Source organism: Pristiophorus japonicus, chromosome 11, assembly GCF_044704955.1.
Source record: "Pristiophorus japonicus isolate sPriJap1 chromosome 11, sPriJap1.hap1, whole genome shotgun sequence".
Classification (NCBI taxonomy): Eukaryota; Metazoa; Chordata; class Chondrichthyes; family Pristiophoridae; genus Pristiophorus; species Pristiophorus japonicus.
Genome location: NC_091987.1, coordinates 213,610,803 through 213,632,916, shown reverse-complemented (window position 1 = coordinate 213,632,916; position 22,114 = coordinate 213,610,803). Strand labels below are relative to the sequence as shown.

Sequence of the window (22,114 nt, the reverse complement as noted above, 5' to 3'; positions counted from 1 at the left end):
GTTCTTCCAGAGGTGGTCAGTCTCACACTTCAACCAGTGACAACATATTCGCTGGGCTCCCACTTCTAAATGCTCAGCGGGATATTACAGTGAATAGTTATTGATCGACTAGTGACTAATGTGTGCACGTGTGAGTATGCTCACAGGTTGGTGGAGCTGTTGAGTTGGGAGTGGCTTAGCCAGTCATGTGATGTTCACAAGACTCAATAAAACCCCAGACAGTTGGGTTCGGGGGAATCCACGATGGGACAGGTGGTTGTGAGCCTGGTGGATAAACTGGTAATGTGTAGTGTGATTGTTAAACCTTTTGCTAATAAACCAACTAGTTCTTAATGGTAATGTGTTGCTATGAATTCTTAAGCAAAGAACCCATGAAGCAAATACATTACAGTGACCATACCCAGTGCCTGGATTGCACGTAATAGTGTTTTTGTCTGACCAGACTGTCATTTGCTTAATTTGAATTGTTAGATTAATTTTTCTATTCAAACCTGTTGTGAAATTACTATTTGGAAAATTAGACCTTTGTTTGCTCTGGGAAACTCATTTCCAAACATAACGAAGACAAATCCTGCTCACACCAATACCAAGTCAAATAACCATCAACTCATCCCAGTTTCGTAACTCCTTCCTTTATTTTTCTGGGTATCACTAATAGTCTCATTTATTGATTGTTTTTTTATATACAGTAGTCCTTTCTCAAACCAGCACCTCGACTGTGAGTGGAAACGACTTTATAACAAGCACACACACTGACTGGTTCAAAGTGTTAAATATCAATATTGAATACACTATCACACACAGAGACAGCACTGTAGCAATGTCAGACTGTGAAGGGCTGAGACCAACGAGAGAGCTGCACTCATCCTCAGCTGCTCACACATGTTTTCCTAGACACGATCACACATGTGAACACGTACACACACACGGTCACACGTGTGAACACATACACGCTCACATATGTGAACACATGCACACACACACACGTGAACACGCACGCTCACACACACGGATACATGAACACTCACCCACTGTTACGGAAGCACAATCTGGCAAGACTGGGAATATATCAAACTAACACAAACGCCACTTACTACCCGACAAAACTACACATCTTTTGGGACGACCAACACGAGGCGGAGTACGACAATCCAACGACACAGCACAAGAATCGCACATCGTTTACTGATTTCAGTATTTATATATTTTAATTCAAGAACCGTGAAGCAAACTGAACGGAGCTTCGAGTCTCCGAGCAGCGGACGTTGTCGGGAGCGATGGCGTGAGTCTTCAGAAACCCGTCAAAGAGGCCAACGATTTCAATGGCTTCAGGTCTCTCACTGACCTCTTCCTGTCAGGACAAAGCAGAGACACCAATTTTTAATTTTTCTGTTAAAGAGCTGGGTACGTGGGATCCCTGGAGCGCTGTGCGGTCACCCAGCTTACAGGGAACATTGGTCCCACCCTAACTGCATATCCCTCTATCCCTTTCTCCCTCGTGTGTCTATCTTGCTTCCCCTTAAGGCACCTTTGTCATTCACCTCAACCACTCCCTGTGGCAGCGAGTTCCACATTCTCATCACTCTCTGGGTAAAGAAGTTTCTCCTGAATTCCCTAATGCATTTATTATCAACTATCTGATCGTTTTGGAATTTCTTTATGAAAATACTCCTGATGGTTAGTAAATTTCCCAGGAAATCTAACCAGCAAATGTATATAATTCAACTGTGTTTTGCAGATAACACAAAGATTAGTGGGAAAGCGGGTTGTGTAGAGGACACAGAGAGGCTGCAAAGAGATTTAGATAGGTTAAGCGAATGGGCTAAGGTTTGGCAGATGGAATACAATGTCGGAAAATGTGAGGTCATCCACCTTGGGGAAAAAAAACAGTAAAAGGGAATATTATTTGAATGGGGAGAAATTACAACATGCTGCGGTGCAGAGGGACCTGGGGGTCCTTGTGCATGAATCCCAAAAAGTTAGTTTGCAGGTGCAGCAGGTAATCAGGAAGGCGAATGGAATGTTGGCCTTCATTGCGAGAGGGATGGAGTACAAAAGCAGGGAGGTCCTGCTGCAACTGTACAGGGTATTGGTGAGGCCGCACCTGGAGTACTGCGTGCAGTTTTGGTCACCTTACTTAAGGAAGGATATACTGGCTTTGGAGGGGGTACAGAGACGATTCACTAGGCTGATTCCGGAGATGAGGGGGTTACCTTATGATGATAGATTGAGTAGACTGGGTCTTTACTCGTTGGAGTTCAGAAGGATGAGGGGTGATCTTATAGAAACATTTAAAGTAATGAAAGGGATAGACAAGATAGAGGCAGAGAGGTTGTTTCCACTGGTCGGGGAGACTAGAACTAGGGGGCACAGCCTCAAAATACGGGGGAGCCAATTTAAAACCCGAGTTGAAAAGGAATTTCTTCTCCCAGAGGGTTGTGAATCTGTGAAATTCTCTGCCCAAGGAAGCAGTTGAGGCTAGCTCATTGAATGTATTAAAATCACAGATAGATAGAATTTTAACCAATAAGGGAATTAAGGGTTATGGGGAGCAGGCGGGTAAGTGGAGCTGAGTCCACGGCCAGATCAGCCATGATCTTGTTGAGTGGCGGAGCAGGCTCGAGGGGCTAGATGTTCCATGTTCTTATGTTCTTATGTTAAATGCCACAAAATACGGTCACTGTATAGAGGTAGGTGCAGACAGAATTAGCTTGGCGTATAAATATAAATTCATGCATTGCACTAAAGCGGAGGATGGTCTAAGGTGGCCAACTCAGACCCCGCTTTCTTAAGTCTTCATGATAGTACCTTGGGATCTTTTGTGTCCACCTGAGAGAGCAGACGGGGCCTCGGTTTAACGACCCATCAGAAAGACGGCACCTCCGACAGTGCGGCACTCCCTCAGCACTGCACTCCAGTTTAAGCCTGGATTACATGCTCGAGTCTCTGGAATGGGACTTGAACCCATGACCTTTTGACTCAAGCGACTGAGATTGTTATTCACACCCTATCTAGACTAACCTTTTTCTAACTTCTGTCATTACCATTTCAATTCAGTCCATCATCACTTTTTGTCTCTAATCTCTCCTGTCTTCCACCCAATCAGACCTTCCATTTTGTTCTTTCTTCCCCTCCCCCTTTGAGTGCGCCTTAAGAATTTATTCTTTTTGAACATTCGCCGGTTCTGACGAAGGATCATCGACCTGAAACGTCAACTCTGTTTCTTTCTCTCCACAGATGCTGCCTGACCCGCTGAGATTTCCAGCATGCTCTGTTTTTATTTCAGATTCCAGCGTCCGCAGTACTTTGCTTTTTGTGTTAGTGTGTCGGAACAGCTCGACATTGCAACAGTGACTGCACTTGAAAAGTCCTTCATTGGCTGTGAAGCACTTTGCGGCGTCCGGAGGAGGTTGTGAACGGCGCTTTATCAATGCAAGTCTTTCTTTGCATCTGCTTCCCACTTCGCCTGGCTTGGCGATTGTGTGGCAAATCATGGGCATGCCAACCTCTTGGCTCTATGCTGAACCGTGCCATGTTAGACTCCGCCAGCTGAACAAAAGTCCTTCTGAGGGACAAGGTGGCATCAAACGGTGTAAGGTGACAACAGATGAACAGGATGATGATGGAGTATGGGACAGGAAGATGGGTGGAGAATGGAACAGGAAGTTGGGTGGAGAATGGAACAGGAAGTTGGGTGGAGTATGGGACAGGCCGACGGGTGGAGAATGGGACAGGAAGTTGGGTGGGGAATGGAACAGGAAGTTGGGTGGAGAATGGAACAGGAAGATGGGTGGAGTATGGGACAGGCCGACGGGTGGAGAATGGGACAGGAAGTTGGGTGGAGAATGGAACAGGAAGTTGGGTGGAGAATGGAACAGGAAGTTGGGTGGAGTATGGGACAGGCTGACGGGTGGAGAATGGGACAGGAAGTTGGGTGGGGAATGGACAGGCCGACGGGTGGAGAATGGGACAGGAAGTTGGGTGGAGAATGGAACAGGAAGATGGGTGGAGTATGGGACAGGCCGACGGGTGGAGAATGGGACAGGAAGTTGGGTGGAGAATGGAACAGGAAGTTGGGTGGAGAATGGAACAGGAAGTTGGGTGGAGTATGGGACAGGCTGACGGGTGGAGAATGGGACAGGAAGTTGGGTGGAGAATGGGACAGGAAGTTGGGTGGAGAATGGGACAGGAAGTTGGGTGGAGAATGGGACAGGAAGTTGGGTGGAGAATGGAACAGGAAGTTGGGTGGAGAATGGAACAGGAAGATGGGTGGAGTATGGGTCTTACATGATTGGTCCTCATCAGTTCCCCGCCTTAGCTGCTGCTGCTGCTTCCGTTGCTGTGACGAGAGAGAGAGAAACAACAATGTTTACCGTGGCGCCATGACAACGCAGTCAGATGCTGAATGAGGAGCAGTTGAAGCTTTGAAACGAATACTACCGACCTCCCCTCCCCATCCCCCCCCAGGCCCCGAGCCAGCATTCCTCCCCATGTTCAATATGGACTGTTCAATCCAAGTGAATATTCAAGGCGAGTTTACGGGCAGGTGTGGGAGAATGTTCCTTCACTGCCAGTCTCAATTGGAGGTGCACAACATGCAGTATATCCCAGATCTCTGTAACCTCCTCCAGCCCTACAACCCTCCGAGATCTTTGCATACCTCCAATTCTGGCCTCTTCACTCCACCATCGGTGGCCTTGCCTTCAGCTGCTTAGGCCCCAAGCTCTGGAATTCCCTCCCTGAACCTCTCCACCTCTTTTAAGACACTCAGGTGGTTGTGACCCTGGTGGATGAACCGGTAACGTGTAGTGTGATTGTTAAACCTTTGCTAATATCCAACTAGTTCTTAAGAGCAACGTGTTGCCGTGAATTCATAGAAACATAGAAACATAGAAAATAGGTGCAGGAGTAGGCCATTCGGCCCTTCTAGCCTGCACCGCCATTCAATGAGTTCATGGCTGAACATGCAACTTCAGTACCCCATTCCTGCTTTCTTACGCAAAGAACCCATGAAGCAAATATGTAACACAGTTGACCCTTCTCAAAGATTAAAACCTGGTGAGTGAAACTCTGGCGCACCTGTGCTCAGAGCTGTGTTGTTGCCAAAGTCCAGAGCAGTGCAGAGCCAGCAGTATAGCTCTGCTGCTACCTGGCCAGTACTGGCAAATAATGGTTCATGCAGCAAGAGCAGCGAGATTTTGGGTCCAGGGTGCCAGTTCTAAGTGACATTGCAGGCGGACGGGACTCTCAGTGCGCCGTGAGGATTCCGAGGGCGGGTGCAGAACATGTATCTGTGCAAGCTGTTCTCCCAGAGATTCGTAGGCATGTCAGGGACACCGATTCACTCAGTGCCTTCGAGCAAGAGCTGGGGCGGAAAGCACCTCGGACAAGAGGGAGGTGTCCCACAGCGTAAAGTGATCTCCTGGACCACTTTCGATCACCCAAGGGGGTCGCTGAGGAATTCCCCAGACCCCGCAAATTGGCCCGGGATTTTGCCTCTCCCTGGAGATCACACGTTTTTTTTTGGGTGGGGTGAGGAGGTTGCATATACTGTGATGCACAAGGTACCACAATTGTGTCGGACCGGCTGAATGGACCGAAGGGGCATTTCCTGAGCGACATTGTTCATACGCATGCCTGAAACACTGTCAACAAATGGCCTTCCCGATGGGAACGGTAATTTGGCCGATCGGAGTTCCTCCATCCAGGAGGAACATACAGCCCCCTCATCCCACTGTGTCTTTCTCTACAAGACCCAGATATGTCTACCTCACCTTTGTTGGTGATCAAGGTTTCTGCCTGGGCCTCCTCATCACTGGGAGTTCTGAAGTAAAAAATAGAAATGCAAATGTATCAGAACATACGAGCATCACTCCGGATTTATCTTGTCATTCAAAATGTAATTACTTGTTGCATTTATGAAGGTTGTCAGTGTTAGCACTCCCAGGGCTGGTATAGCATAAATAAAATTCCCTCTACACTATTTCAAACACTCCCAGGGCAGGTACAGCACGAGGTTAAATACAGAGTAAAGCTCCCTCTACACTGTCCCATCAAACACTCCCAGGGCAGGTACAGGGGGTTAGATACAAAGTAAAGCTCCTTCTACACTGTCCCATCAAACACTCCCAGGGCAGGTACAGGGGGTTAGACACAAAGTAAAGCTCCCTTTACACTGTCCCAACAAACACTCCCAGGGCAGGTATAGCACGGGGTTAGATACAGAGTAAAGCTCCCTCTACACTATCCCATCCAACACTCCCAGGGCAGGTACAGCACGGGGTTAGATACAGAGTAAAGCTCCCTCTACACTGTCCCATCCAACATTCCCAGGGCAGGTACAGCACGGGGTTAGATAGAGAGTAAAGCTCCCTCTACACTGTCCCATCAAACACTCCCAGGGCAGGTACAGGGGGTTAGATACAGAGTAAAGCTCCCTCTACACTGTCCCATCAAACACCCCCAGGGCAGGTACAGCACGGAGTTAGATACAGAGTAAAGCTCCCTCTACACTGTCCCATCAAACACTCCCAGGGCAGGTAATAGCACAGGGTTAGATACAGAGTAAAGCTCTCTCTACAATGTCCCATCAAACACTCCCAGAGCAGGTACAGAGGGTTAGATACAGAGTAAAGCTCCCTCTACACTGTCCCATCAAACACTCCCAGGGTAGGTACAGGGGGTTAGATACAGAGTAAAGCTCCCTCTACACTGTCCCTTCAAACACTCCCAGGGCAGGTACAAGGGGGTTAGATACAGAGTAAAGCTCTCTCTACACTGTCCCATCTGGAGCAAGATGAGCCTGCATTGCATGCAGGACTTGGTTACAATGCAGAAACAAATCGAATGCTTTGTTTAAATGTATTTGACCCATTAATTGCACGTCAGACATAATTATATCTGAGGGATAATAGTGTTTACTTTCATTGTCTGTAACTAAAAGTGAAAAGGCAGTTGCATAGGAACAGGAGTCAGCCACTCAGCCCTTCAAACCTGTTCATCATTGAATTAAATCGTGACTGCATGTACCTCAACTCCATTTCCCGCCACAGCTTTATGTCCCTCGCTACCCTTTCCTACAGATCGATGTCGGTGTTGAAAATTGCCGCATTATCTGCAACATTTTGGGGGAGAGAGTTACAGATCTCCCCTGCCCTGTGTGTGGAAATGTGCTTCTTGCTTTCACTCCCCAATAGCTTGGGTCTAATTTTAAGGGCATGCCCTCTTGTTCTGGACTCCCCCAATTGGAGGAAATAGTTAACACTCAGATTGTACAGAAACAATCGGACACAAGGAACAGGCGGGCAGGCAGATGGCCGTTCCTGGAGGCAGCAGTGTGATCGACAGACTCTGCACAGACGGCCAAGCTCTGTCGGTCCTCCTTTTCTCATCTCTCGGCCCTCCCCGCCCGCTCCCTGCCATTACCTGGCCTTCTGGTTGAGGGTGCAGCGACACTTCCGACCTGCAAGAGACGACAGGAATGAGACACTCTCGGACAACGGGACGAAGACCAAGGATAAATGCGGCACAGGGACAGCGTAAAACATCCATCGGGTCTACTCACTCAAGATCAGCAGGATGCCGAGGGTAAAGAGTACGACGGCAAACACCAGACCTCCGATCCGTAGTGTCTCGTAATCTGCAAACAGACCGTCACATTTACTGCTCGGCTCCATAACCAGAGAATCCTGGTGGGATTGGATCAAACTGCGGGGGGGTGCATGTTGCTCTCGGACAGTGCGTGTTTGTAGAATCATAGAATCACACGGCACAGAAGGAGGCCATTTGGCCCATCATGCCTGTGCTGTTTCTTTGAAAGAGTGGTCCGATTAGTCCCACTCCCTTTGCTCTTTCCCCATAACCCTGCAAAAAATTACCCCATCCAAAATATTTATCCAATTCTCTTTTGAAAGTTACTATTGAATGTATAAGAACATAAGAAATAGGAGCAGGAGTAGTCCATACGGCCCCTCGAGCCTTCTCCACCATTTAATACAATCATAGCTGATCCGATCATGGACTCAGCTCCACTTCCCTGCCCGCTCCCCATAACCCCTTGTCGTTTAAGAAACTGTCTATCTCTGTCTTAAATTTATTCAATGTCCCGGCTTCCACAGCTCCCTGAAGCAGCGAATTCCACAGATTTACTACCCTCAGAGAAGAAATTCCTCCTCATCTCAGTTTTAAATGGGCGGCCCCTTATTCTAAGATCGTGCCCTCTAGTTCTAGTCTCCCCCATCAGTGGAAATATTCTCTCTGCATCCACCTTGTCAAGTCCCCTCATAATCTCATACGTTCCTTTCAGGCAGCCCATTCCAGATCACAACAACTCAAGTGTGTTGGTGCACTGAGAACGTACAAAGAGGATAAAACATTTCCCCCCAATAGTATTGGGCTAACTTCACATAGAAACATAGAAAATAGGTGCAGGAGTAGGCCATTCAGCCCTTCTAACCTGCACCGCCATTCAATGAGTTCACTGCCCTGTGTAGTACTGAGCCTCACAGGCTAGAGGTGTTGAATCGCTAGAGTTAACTATCCTCGAGTGAGACAGCGGCAGGGGTGGTACAATGCGGGAACATTGACCCAGGGGGATCATCAAAAAGAAAAAGACTTGGATTTATATAGCGCCTTTCACGACTACCGGACATCTCAAAGCGCTTTACAGCCAATGAAGTACTTTTGAAGTGTAGTCACTGCTGTAATGTGGAAACGGGACAGCTAATTTGCACACAGCAAGCTCCCACACACAGCAATGTGATAATGACCAGATAATCTATTTTAGTGATGTTGACGAGGGATAAATATTGGCCCCAGGACACCGGGGAGAACTCCCCTGCTCTTCTTCAAAATAGTGTCATGGGTTCATTTACATCCACCTGAGAGGACAGAGAGGGCCTCGGTTTAACGTCTCATCCGAAAGACGGCACCTCCGACAGTGCGGCGCTCCCTCAGTACTGCCCCTCCAACAGTGCGGCGTTCCCTCAGCACTGCCCCTCCGACAGTGCGGCGCTCCCTCAGCACTGCCCCTCCGACAGTGCGGCACTCCCTCAGCACTGCCCCTCCGACAGTGCGGCACTCCCTCAGCACTGCCCCTCCGACAGTGCGGCACTCCCTCAGCACTGCCCCTCCGACAGTGCGGCACTCCCTCAGCACTGCACTGGGTGTCAGGATTTCTATTCCTGATGAATTCAGTATTGGAGTGTGTGCAAATCTGGTGGTCACTGTCCAGAGACAGATGGGGACATGTTAGATGCAAGTCAAAATTTTCCAAAAACCTCCAGATTGAGGAATTATGCTCTTGGGTTGGAAAATTGCAAATACCTTTCCGTTATGTGAGTAGAGGGAGAGTGAAGCCAAGTATCAAAAGAGAGAGGCGGGAGTCGAGAGAGGCAGCGGCCTATAAAAGGCTCAGCAATCCGGGGAGCGTCGAGAGAGGCGTACTTGTGCAGCTCCAGCTGAGAGAAGTCAAAAAAGAAGTAGAAAGAAATCAAAAGGTGACGTCACAGCCAACGTGGTAAGTGATTGGCTGCTGATTGGTGAGTAGTTTTTCTTTTTCTTTATTAGTCAGTAACTTTTAACATTGTTGTCGGCAATTTAAGTGTATCTAAGGGTTAAGTCATGGCAGGACAGCTCGGTCACGTGATATGCTCCTCCTGTACCATGTGGGAACACGGGGACAACACCAGTGTCCCTGACGACTACATGTGCGGGAAGTGTGTCCACCTCCGGCTACTGACGGTCCGCGTTGCGGAGTTGGAGCTGAAGGTGGATTCACTCTGGAGCATCCACGATGCTGAGAATGACGTGAGTATCACGTGTAGCGAGTTGGTCTTACCGCAGGAGAAGGGTCCACAGCCAGCGAGGGAATGGAAGACCAGCAGGAAGAGTAGTGCAAGGAAGGTAGTGCAGGGGTCCCCTGTGGTCATCCCACTGCAAAACAGATACACTGCTTTGAGTGCTGTTGAAGGGGACGACTCATCAGGAGCGGGCAGCAGCAGCCAAGTTCATGGCACCATGGCTGGCTCTGTTGCACAGGAGGGCAGGAAAAAGAGTGGGCGAGCGATAGTGATAGGGGATTCAATTGTAAGGGGAATAGATAGGCGTTTCTGCGGCCGCAACCGAGACTCCAGGATGGTATGTTGCCTCCCTGGTGCAAGGGTCAAGGATGTCTCGGAGCGGGTGCAGGACATTCTAAAAAGGGAGGGAGAACAGCCAGTTGTCGTGGTGCACGTTGGTACCAATGACATAGGTAAAAAAAAGGGATGAGTTCCTACGAAATGAATTTAAGGAGCTAGGAGCTAAATTAAAAAGTAGGACCTCAAAAGTAGTAATCTCGGGATTGCTACCAGTGCCACGTGCTAGTCAGAGTAGGAATCGCAGGATAGCTCAGATGAATACGTGGCTTGAGCAATGGTGCAGCAGGGAGGGATTCAAATTCCTGGGGCATTGGAACCGGTTCTGGGGGAGGTGGGACTAGTACAATCCGGACGGTCTGCACCTGGGCAGAATCGGAACCAATGTCCTCGGGGGAGTGTTTGCTAGTGCTGTTGGGGAGGAGTTAAACTAATATGGCAGGGGGATGGGAACCAATGCAGGGAGATAGAGGGAAACAAAAAGGAGGCAAAAACAAAAGACAGAAAGGAGATGAGGAAAAGTGGAGGGCAGAGAAACGCAAGGCAAAGAACAAAAAGGGCCATTGTACAGCAAAATTCTAAAAGGACAGAGGGTGTTAAAAAAACAAGCCTAAAGGCTTTGTGTCTTAATGCAAGGAGTATCCGCAATAAGGTGGATGAATTAACTGTGCAAATAGATGTTAACAAATATGATATGATTGGGATTACGGAGACGTGGCTCCAGGATGATCAGGGCTGGGAACTCAACATCCAGGGGTATTCAACATTCAGGAAGGATAGAATAAAAGGAAAAGGAGGTGGGGTAGCATTGCTGGTTAAGGAGGAGATTAAGGCAATAGTTCGGAAGGACATTAGCTTGGATGATGTGGAATCTATATGGGTAGAGCTGCAGAACACCAAAGGGCAAAAAACGTTAGTGGGAGTTGTGTACAGACCTCCAAACAGTAGTAGTGATGTTGGGGAGGGCATCAAACATGAAATTAGGGGTGCGTGCAATAAAGGTGCAGCAGTTATAATGGGAGACTTTAATATGCACATAGATTGGGCTAACCAAACTGGAAGCAATGCGGTGGAGGAGGATTTTCTGGAGTGCATAAGGGATGGTTTTTTAGACCAATATGTCGAGGAACCAACTAGGGGGGAGGCCATCTTAGACTGGGTGTTGTGTAATGAGAGAGGATTAATTAGCAATCTCGTTGTGCGAGGCCCCTTGGGGAAGAGTGACCATAATATGGTGGAATTCTGCATTGGGATGGAGAATGAAACAGTTAATTCAGAGACCATGGTCCAGAACTTAAAGAAGGCTAACTTTGAAGGTATGAGGCGTGAATTGGCTGGGATGGATTGGCGAATGATACTGAAGGGGTTGACTGTGGATGGGCAATGGCAGACATTTAGAGACCGCATGGATGAACTACAACAATTGTACATTCCTGTCTGGCATAAAAATAAAAAAGGGAAGGTGGCTCAACCGTGGCTATCAAGGGAAATCAGGGATAGTATTAAAGCCAAGGAAGTGGCATACAAATTGGCCAGAAATAGCAGCGAACCTGGGGACTGGGAGAAATTTAGAACTCAGCAGAAGAGGACAAAGGGTTTGATTAGGGCAGGGAAAATGGAGTATGAGAAGAAGCTTGCAGGGAACATTAAGATGGACTGCAAAAGTTTCTATAGATATGTAAAGAGAAAAAGGTTAGTAAAGACAAACGTAGGTCCCCTGCAGTCAGAATCAGGGGAAGTCATAACTGGGAACAAAGAAATGGCGGACCAATTGAACAAGTACTTTGGTTCGGTATTCACGAAGGAGGACACGAACAACCTTCCGGTTATAAAAGGGGTCGGGGGGTCTAGTAAGGAGGAGGAACTGAGGGAAATCCTTATTAGCCGGGAAATTGTGTTGGGGAAATTGATGGGATTGAAGGCCGATAAATCCCCAGGGCCTGATGGACTGCATCCCAGAGTACTTAAGGAGGTGGCCTTGGAAATAGTGGATGCGTTGACAGTCATTTTCCAACATTCCATTGACTCTGGATCAGTTCCTATGGAGTGGAGGGTAGCCAATGTAACCCCACTTTTTAAAAAAGGAGGGAGAGAGAAAACAGGGAATTATAGACCGGTCAGCTTGACATCGGTAGTGGGTAAAATGATGGAATCAATTATTAAGGATGTCATAGCAGTGCATTTGGAAAGAGGTGACATGATAGGTCCAAGTCAGCATGGATTTGTGAAAGGGAAATCATGCTTGACAAATCTTCTGGAATTTTTTGAGGATGTTTCCAGTAGAGTGGATAAGGGAGAACCAGTTGATATGGTATATTTGGACTTTCAGAAGGCGTTCGACAAGGTCCCACACAAGAGATTGATGTGCAAAGTTAGAGCACATGGGATTGGGGGTAGTGTACTGACATGGATTGAGAACTGGTTGTCAGACAGGAAGCAAAGAGTAGGAGTAAATGGGTACTTTTCAGAATGGCAGGCAGTGACTGGTGGGGTACCGCAAGGTTCTGTGCTGGGGCCCCAGCTGTTTACACTGTACATTAATGATTTAGATGAGGGGATTAAATGTAGTATCTCCAAATTTGCGGATGACACTAAGTTGGGTGGCAGTGTGAGCTGCGAGGAGGATGCTGTGAGGCTGCAGAGCGACTTGGATAGGTTAGGTGAGTGGGCAAATGCATGGCAGATGAAGTATAATGTGGATAAATGTGAGGTTATCCACTTTGGTGGTAAAAACAGAGAGACAGACTATTATCTGAATGGTGACAGATTAGGAAAAGGGGAAGTGCAAAGAGACCTGGGTGTCATGGTACATCAGTCATTGAAGGTTGGCATGCAGGTGCAGCAGGCGGTTAAGAAAGCAAATGGCATGTTGGCCTTCATAGCGAGGGGATTTGAGTACAGGGGCAGGGAGGTGTTGCTACAGTTGTACAGGGCATTGGTGAGGCCACACCTGGAGTATTGTGTACAGTTTTGGTCTCCTAACCTGAGGAAGGACATTCTTGCTATTGAGGGAATGCAGCGAAGGTTCACCAGACTGATTCCCGGGATGGCGGGACTGACCTATCAAGAAAGACTGGATCAACTGGGCTTGTATTCACTGGAGTTCAGAAGAATGAGAGGGGACCTCATAGAAACATTTAAAATTCTGACGGGGTTAGACAGGTTAGATGCAGGAAGAATGTTCCCAATGTTGGGGAAGTCCAGAACCAGAGGTCACAGTCTAAGGATAAGGGGTAAGCCATTTAGGACCGAGATGCGGAAGAACTTCTTCACCCAGAGAGTGGTGAACCTGTGGAATTCTCTACCACAGAAAGTTGTTGAGGCCAATTCACTAAATATATTCAAAAAGGAGTTAGATGAGGTCCTTACTACTAGGGGGATCAAGGGGTATGGCGAGAAAGCAGGAATGGGGTACTGAAGTTGAATGTTCAGCCATGAACTCATTGAATGGCGGTGCAGGCTAGAAGGGCCGAATGGCCTACTCCTGCACCTATTTTCTATGTTTCTATGTTTCTATCTTCAGGTCTGTCAGTCTAACGTCAATGGTGGGGAAGTTATCACAGGCCGAGTGACTGGGCACTTGACAGGTGCAGAAACCCAGGGGACAGAATGTAAAAACAATCAAACTAATGATTCTCGTTAAATGGAAGACCGAGGAACAAATAAATGAGTCACTCACCGTAATAAAACTGATCTTTCTCTTCAGGTGCAGCGTGTGGGGAACAGAACAAGAAAATGTCAGTTTGTGTGTTTACAGCTGCGACAGATCTTGTGCTCACCAAAAGAAGCACTTTTAGAAAGTGGCGAATACTACCCCCAACTATCCACCCCAACAACCCCCCCCCCCCAACACATCAATCCCCCAACACACCCACCCCAAACCCTCCCAACCCCCAAAACACCCACCATCAACCCTCCCACCCAAACCCTCCTACCCACAACCCCTCCCATCCCCCAAAACACCCACCCCAACCCAAACAGATCAATCCCCCAACACACCCACCCCAAACCCTCCCACCCCCCAAAACACCCACCGTCAACCCTCCCGCTCCACAACTGACAAACCCTCCCACTATCAACCCTCCAACCCCCCCCCCAAACACATCAATCCCCCATACCATGCCAGACACCCCCATCCCATCCCCAACATGCCCACACCCCACCTCCACAGGCCCATCCCAACCGCCCCAATACCCCTACCCCTCACCCATTCCCACGTCTACAGTCCCAACACCCAGCCATCCCTCTCCCCCACCCAACACGCACTCCCCCCACCCCCCCCCCGCCTTATGCCCTTTGATGGATATCAATCACAACCTAATCCCGCTAGCCCACCATAACCCCAGACACCACCTCTTCATCTAATCCCTCAGTTCGAACCCTCTCCAGCGCTGCAGCCAGCAATGGCTGCTGACTATTCCAGAACCCGATTACAGTTTGGGTAAAAAAAGCTCGCTCACTTGCTTCCCCCCCAGCCCCTGCTGACCCTAACTTACTGGTTTTGAACTTGCGTCTGTTACATGTGATTGAATGCCTTCCCCACAGGGAACAATTTGCCTGAATCAAGTTTGCTGATTCCCTGCATAATCTTAAACATTGAATAGATCAGTTGGAGGTTGCCTCAAGGCCAACTTCCTGAACCTTTATTCAAAATCTTCCAATATCCAGAATCTTCTCTGTCTCCTCTCAGGGACGTTAATATTCTTCTTAATAGTTAAGTGCCTGGAGCACTTAACTAAATGGGACTTAATACGGGATTCCAACTGGACTCTGACCAATACGTCATAAAAAGACAGTCTTGCATTTATATAGCGTCTTTCACAACCACCGGACATCTCAAAGCACTTTACAGCCAATGAAGTACTTTTGGAGTGTAGTCACTGTTGTAATGTGGGAAACGCAGCAGCCTATCTTGCGCACAGCAAGCTCCCACAAACAGCAATGTGATAATGACCAGGTAACCTGTTTTAGTGATGTTGATTGAGGGATAAATATTGGCCCCAGGACACCGGGGATAACTCCCCTGCTCTTCCTTCGAAATAGTGCCGTGGGATCTTTTAATGCCCACTTGAGAGGGGCAGACAGAGCCTCAGTTTAACGTCTCATCCAAAAGACGGCACCTCCGACAGTGCAGCACTCACCTCAGCACTGCACTGGGAATGTCAGCCTGGATTTATGTGCTCAAGTCCCTGGAGTGGGACTTTGAACCCACAACCTTCTGACTCAGAGGCGAGTGGGCTGCCCACGGCTGACACATACAGCAAGGCTACAGCATTTTCGGATCCGCCCCGTTTCCATTATTGGAGTCGGCTACCTCATGTGTGTTTTTATAGGCTGCAGCCAAGCCAAAACCAAAACTTGCGTATTTTTATTACAGGACATCAGTCCGTGAGGCGTCAGTGAGCCCAAAGTTTAAAAGGGGACAACTTATCAATATGAGCCCAGGACATGTGATTGAACACAGTTCCTTCTCCAATCTTGGTTTGCCCTGGATGATGTCGCCAATAACTCCGTTAAACCAAACTGGTCAACACTTAATGTAGTAGTAGCCAATCTCCCACAGGAAGTTGAGACCAAGCGGTTCGGAGGATGGGTGATCATTGGAACAAAGGTGCTCAGTCATTATTCAGTCCCCATTTTATCATCCGTTCTACCCTCATTTTTATATTCTATTATAAATTCCTGTGCCCACGTTTATAATGAAACCTGCCCGTGTGAACGTGTCACACACAATTACACCCTCCTGACAAGAGGTGCGGATGTAAGATTTTCAGGGCAATAGTGACATAGATGCTTCTGTGTGTATGATATTTCCATTGGCTGGCCTCCGAGAGACAGAGTTACAATCAACAAATCGGCATTGAAGTGGGAGGAGACTACGACGTGTATTTATATAGCGCCTTTACGTAGTAAAAGTCCCAAGGCGCTTCACAGGAGAGTTATTAGAGATAAAACAAAATTGACACTGAGGTACATAAGGAGCTATTACAGCAGGTGACCAAAAGCCTGGTCAAAGAGGTCGGTTTTAAGGAGCGTCTTAAAGGAAGAAAGAGAGGCGGAGAGGTTTAGGGAGGGAGTTCCAGAGATTGGGGCCCAGGCAGCTGAAGGCACGGCCACCGATGGTGGAGTGATTAGAATTAGGGATGCTCAGGAGGGCAGAATTAGAGGAGTGCAGACATCTCGGTGGGGGTGGGGGGGGGGGGGGGAGGGAAGGTTGTGGGGCTGAAGGTGATTACAGAGATAGGGAGGAGGCGAGGGTCATGGAGGGATTTATAAACAAAGATGAGAATTTTGAAATCGAGGCGTTGCTTAACCGGGAGCCAATGTAGGTCGGCGAGCACAGGGGGTGATGTGTGAGTGGGATTTGGTGCGAGTTAGGACACGGGCAGCCGAGTTTTGGATCACCTCAAGTTTATGTCGGGAAGAATGTGGGAGACTATAGACCGTACAGGATATTACTTCACAACTAGATGCTGAACAGGATATTACCTCACCCCCAACGTTCCTGCTTTGCGCAGTGCTTTGGAGGTCCCACGCAGGTTTTTCAACGGAAATAACCGCGCACGTGGAATGGCCCTGCGCAGCGCAGCCAGTTAATGGTCCCGTGCACGGGAAAAAAAGTGACAGGGAACATTGCTCACCATGAGATGCTGAACAGGATACTACCCTATTACTGCACATTTAAACAGACACAGGTCATCATAGCAACCAGTTAGAACATAAGAAATAGGAGCAGTAGTCGGCCATCCGACCCCTCGAGTCTTCTCCGCCATTCAATATAATCATGGCTCATCTGACCATGGACTGTCTATCCGGAGATTCCGGAGATGAGGGAGTTACCTTATGATGATAGATTGAGTAGACTGGGTCTTTACTCGTTGGAGTTCAGAAGGATGAGGAGTGATCTTATAGAAACATTTAAAATAATGAAAGGGATAGACAAGATAGAGGCAGAGAGGTTGTTTCCACTGGTCGGGGAGACTAGAACTAGGGGGCACAGCCTCCAAATACGGGGGAACCAATTTAAAACCGAGTTGAGAAGGAATTTCTTCTCCCAAAGGGTTGTGAATCTGTGGAATTCTCTGCCCAAGGAAACAGTTGAGGTTAGCTCATTAAATGTATTCAAATCACAGATAGATAGATTTTTAACCAATAAGGGAATTAAGGGTTACGGGGAGCGGGCGGGTAAGTGGAGCTGAGTCCACAGCCAGATCAGCCATGATCTTGTTGAATGGCGGAGCAGGCTCGAGGGGCTAGATGGCCTACTCCTGTTCCTAATTCTTATGTTCTTATCTCTGTCTTAAATTTATTCACAGCTCTCTGAGGCAGCAAATTCCACAGATGTACAACCCTCTGAGAAGAAATTCCTCCTCATCTCAGTTTTAAATGGGCGGCCCCTTATTCTAAGATTATGCCCCCTAGTTCTAGTCTCCCCCATCAGTGGAAACATCCGCTCTGCATCCACCTTGTCAAGCCCCCTCATAATCTTATGCGTTTCGATACGATCAACTCTCATTCTTCTGAACTCTAATGAGTAGAAGCCCAACCTACTCAACCTTTCCTCATAAGTCAACTCCCTCATCTCCGGAATCAACCGAGTGAACCTTCTCTGAACTGCCTCCAAAGCAAGTATATCCTTTCATAAATATGGAAGTTACGCAGTAACGTGTCCCCCCACATCCCCCCGCCCTCTGCAAGTTTAACATATGATGGTGAGAGAGGAGCGAAAAACTTGACAGAGGTTAATGGATGAAGCTTACCCATGTTTGTAGAGTTTCCAGCAACTGTAAAGGAAAGGACATAATTATCAGTGATCAGTGATCGAATTCTACACACATTCCCAAATGCACTACAATCATCATCATAGACAGTCCCTCGGAATCGAGGAAGACTTGTTTCCACTCCTGAAGTGAGTTCTTTGGTGGCTAAGTAGTCCGATACGAGAGCCACAGTCCCTGTCACAGGTGGGACAGATAGTCGTTGAGGGAAGGGGTCAGTGGGACTGGTTCCGCTGCCTGCGCCTGACCTCTTCACGCTCTCGGCGACGAGACTCGAGGTGCTCAGCGCCCTCCCGGATGCACTTTCTCCGCTTATGACGGTCTTTGGCCAGGGACTCCCAGGTGTCAGTGGGGATGTCGCACTTTATCAGGGAGGCTTTGAGGGTGTCCCTGTAACGTTTCCTCTGCCCACCTGGGGCTCGTTTACTGTGAAGGAGCTCCGCATAAAGCATTTGCTTTGGGAGTCTCATGTCTGGCATGCAAACCATGTGGCCTGCCCAGCGGAGCTGATCAAGTGGGGTCAGTGCTTTAATGCTGGGGATGTTGGCCTGGTCGAGGACGCTAATGTTGGTGCGCCTGTCCTCCCAGGGGATTTGCAGGATCTTGCGGAGACATCGTTGGAATACTTACATATCATGAGCAGAGCTGAGCGAGAACTTTTCCATCACTGCACCATAGAGTACAGTACAATAAAGTTTCAAACAGAATCCCCAATAGAAATTCAACAAAAACAGACAGAATCTATAAGCAGCATCCTCCACAACGTACACAGAATACTTACATTGAGATGGAATAGGTTGCAGAGCCGTGTCCTTTTCTGAAGAAGCCCATGACTGTACCTCCTGATATTGCACGATAGAGACACAGACAGAGAGACAGGACTGCACGGACAGGTAAACGCCATCTCTAGGCGTGTTACTATATAAAGCACACGGAATACTTACATATCGTGAGCAGAGCACAGCAGGAATTTTCCCATCACTGCACCATGTAACTCAACAGAAGCAATATTGAGGCAGAGAGACAAAGGGAGGCAGAGACATAGAGTGATAGAGGAGACAAAGAGAAGACACACATTCACTCATACGCATGATACACTATATAATGGACACACAATACTCACAACTATATCTAAAATTATTGTTGAGCCGAGCACATTACCAACGGCAGAAACTCAGCCGTGGATCGTGGCTCAGATTGCAGACACGGAGCCCAAAGGCAGAGAGCGAAAGAGAGTTGGAGATGGAAAAATATAGATAGAGACACAGAGCGACACTCCGATATACCCCACACCCCTCACTGTAACACTGATATACCCCACACCCTTCACTGTAACACTGATATACCCCACACCCCTCACTGTAACACTGATATACCCTACACCCCTCACTGTAACACTGATATACCTTACACCCCTCACTGTAACACTGATATACCCTACAACGCTCACTGTAACACTCCGATATACCCTACACCCCTCACTGTAACACTCCGATATATCCCATACCCCTCACTGTAACACTGATATACTCCCATCATCATCATAGGCAGTCCCTCAGAATCGAGGAAAACTTGCTTCCACTCCTGAAGTGAGTTCTTTGGTGGCTGAACAGTCCAATACAAGAGCCACAGACTCTGTCACAGGTGGGGCAGATAGTCGTTGAGGGAAGGGAGGGTGGGACTGGTTTGCCGCACGCTCTTTCTGCTGCCTGCGCTTGATTTCTGCATGCTCTCGCCGTTGTGACTCGAGGTGCTCAGCGCCCTCTCGGATGCACTTCCTCCACTTAGGGCGGTCTTGGGCCAGGGACTCCCAGGTGTCAGTGGGGATGTTGCACTTTATCAGGGAGGCTTTGAGGATGTCCTTGTAGTGTTTCTGCTGCTCACCTTTGGCTCATTTGCCATGGAGGAGCTCCAAGTAGAGCATTTGCTTTGGGAGTCTCATGTCTGGCATGCAGACTATGTGGCCTGCCCAGCAGAGCTGATCGAGTGTGGTCAGTGCTTCAATGCTGGGCATGTTGGCCTTAATGAGGACGCTGATGTTGGTGCGTCTGTCCTCCCAGAGGATTTGTTGGATCCTGCGGAGACATCGTTGGTGATATTTCTCCAGCAACTTGAGGTGTCTACTGTACATGGTCCATGTCTCTGAGCCATACAGGAGGGCAGGTATTACTACAGCCCTATAGACCATGAGCTTGGTGGCAGTTTTGCAGGCCTGGTCTTCAAACACTCTTTTCCTCAGGCGGCCGAAGGCTGCACTGGCGCACTGGAGGCAGTGTTGGATCTCATCGTCGATGCCTGCTCTTGTTGATTGGAGGCTCCCGAGATATGGGAAATGGTCCACGGTGTCCAGGGCCGCGCCGTGGATCTTGATGACTGGGGGACAGTGCTGTGCGGTGAGGACAGGCTGGTGGAGGACCTTTGTCTTACGGATGTTTAGCGTAAGGTCCATGCTTTCGTACACCTCAGTAAATACGTTGACTATGTCCTGGAGTGCAGCCTCTGTATGTGTGCAGACGCAGGCGTTGTCCGCGTACTGTAGCTCGACGACAGAGGTTGGGGTGGTCTTGGACCTGGCCTGGAGACAGCGCAGGTTGAACAGGTTCCCACTGGTTCTGTAGTTTAGTTCCACTCCAGCGGGGAGCTTGTTGACTGTGAGGTGGATCATGGTGGCAAGAAAGATTGAGAAGAGGGTTGGGGCGATGATGCAGCCCTGTTTGACCCTGGTCCAGACGTGAATTGGGTCTGTGATGGATCCGTTAGTAAGGATCACGGCCTGCATGTCGTCGTGGAGCAGGTGGAGGATGGTGACCAACTTTTGGGAGCATCCGAAACGGAGGAGGACACTCCATAGACCCTCGCGGTTGACAGTGTCAAAGGCCTTTGTAAGGTCGAAGGCAGCCATGTAAGGGCTGTCGCTGTTCTCTGCATTATAACACACTGATATACCCCACACCCATCACTGTAACAATGATATACCCCACACCCATCACTGTAACACACTGTTATACCTCACACCCTCACTATAACAATGATATACCCCACACCCATCACTGTAACACACTGTTATACCTCACACCCTCACTATAACACTGATATACCCCACACCCATCACTGTAACAATGATATACCCCACACCCATCACTGTAACACACTGTTATACCTCACACCCTCACTATAACAATGATATACCCCACACCCATCACTGTAACAATGATATACCCCACACCCATCACTGTAACAATGATATACCCCACACCCATCACTGTAACAATGATATACCCCACACCCATCACTGTAACACACTGTTATACCGCACACCCATCACTGTAATCCAAAGTTTGGCCATCCACCATCTGATTCAGAAGGTGACGGTTCAGTGTACACAGTTGGACCTGTAGTAATTTTGTGGAATGAACCCCGGACAGTAACTATTGAGGTGTCTGCATGTGCGGGGGGTAGCAGTATATCATGTGCTCGGAGACGCCCTCTGGATTTGTGGACTGCTTTTTGCTCAGGGCCACCCCACCTGGTTATGGACGGGGCAAGTGTTGCGAGTCACAGTCGTGATGCCCAATCGAACTGGAAACTCTACGGCCCGCCGTTACCCAGAGACTGGACCGCCGTTACCCGGAGACATCACTTACCAGCCAGATGGACAAGCCCACAGCACAGAAAAACCATGCACGCTTCCATGGTGTCTGAAAAATAAATAAAACATTGGAGTTTTAAATGTAAAGAACTTCTCGAACAGGTAAATCTGCCTCGCTCAAGTCACCGGCCAAGGCTGGAGAACGGGCTGGTGTTCTGGCGCTTTCATCCAATCGGGGATTGGCCGTTGGAAGGCGGGGCCCCGTAAGGGAGGGCGTGTCAGGTGACCAATGATGGAGTGGGGGGAGGGGGGGCAGGGCGGCCGGAGGTCATGTGACAGATCCCCCAGGAATTAGCCAGCTGAAGCTGGCAACCCCAAATACCACTTGAATTCTGATGGGCTGATAATCCTTCAATTTTACAACAACAACTTGTATTTATACAGCGCCTTTTAACGTAGTGAAACCTCCCAAGGGGCTTCACAGGAGTGTTACAAGACAAAAAAATAAATTTGACACCGAGCCAGATAAAAATAAATCTGCATCAGATGACCAAAAAGCTTGGTAAAGAGATAGGTTATAAGGAGCGTCTTGAAGGAGGAGAGAGAGGCGG

The 22,114-nt window shown here is 48.5% G+C and overlaps 1 protein-coding gene across 1 annotated transcript; it reads right to left on the bottom strand.

Moving 5' to 3' along the window:
* Positions 1–616: 616 nt before the first annotated feature.
* On the bottom strand, positions 617–21,610 carry fxyd6 (FXYD domain containing ion transport regulator 6). Its single transcript, XM_070893157.1, has 8 exons — positions 21,559–21,610; positions 17,897–17,920; positions 13,816–13,836; positions 7,565–7,639; positions 7,426–7,462; positions 5,775–5,824; positions 4,288–4,339; positions 617–1,351 (listed from the first exon to the last, which is right to left on the bottom strand). The coding sequence occupies exons 1-7, from the start codon at positions 21,605–21,607 to the stop codon at positions 4,302–4,304; spliced, it is 294 nt and encodes a 97-aa protein (XP_070749258.1). The 5' UTR covers positions 21,608–21,610; the 3' UTR covers positions 617–1,351; positions 4,288–4,301.
* Between the last annotated feature and the right edge of the window lie 504 nt (positions 21,611–22,114).

Bases quoted from the DNA above. Each gene is read 5' to 3' on its own strand.
- fxyd6 (XM_070893157.1), bottom strand. From the start codon at position 21,607: ATGGAAGCGTGCATGGTTTTTCTGTGCTGTGGGCTTGTCCATCTGGCT. The intron at 17,921-21,558 runs GTAAGTGATGTC...TTTCCTTTACAG, and splicing joins TGGGCTTGTCCATCTGGCTG to TTGCTGGAAACTCTACAAAC. The intron at 5,825-7,425 runs GTAATGGCAGGG...TTTTTACTTCAG, and splicing joins ACCCTCAACCAGAAGGCCAG to AACTCCCAGTGATGAGGAGG.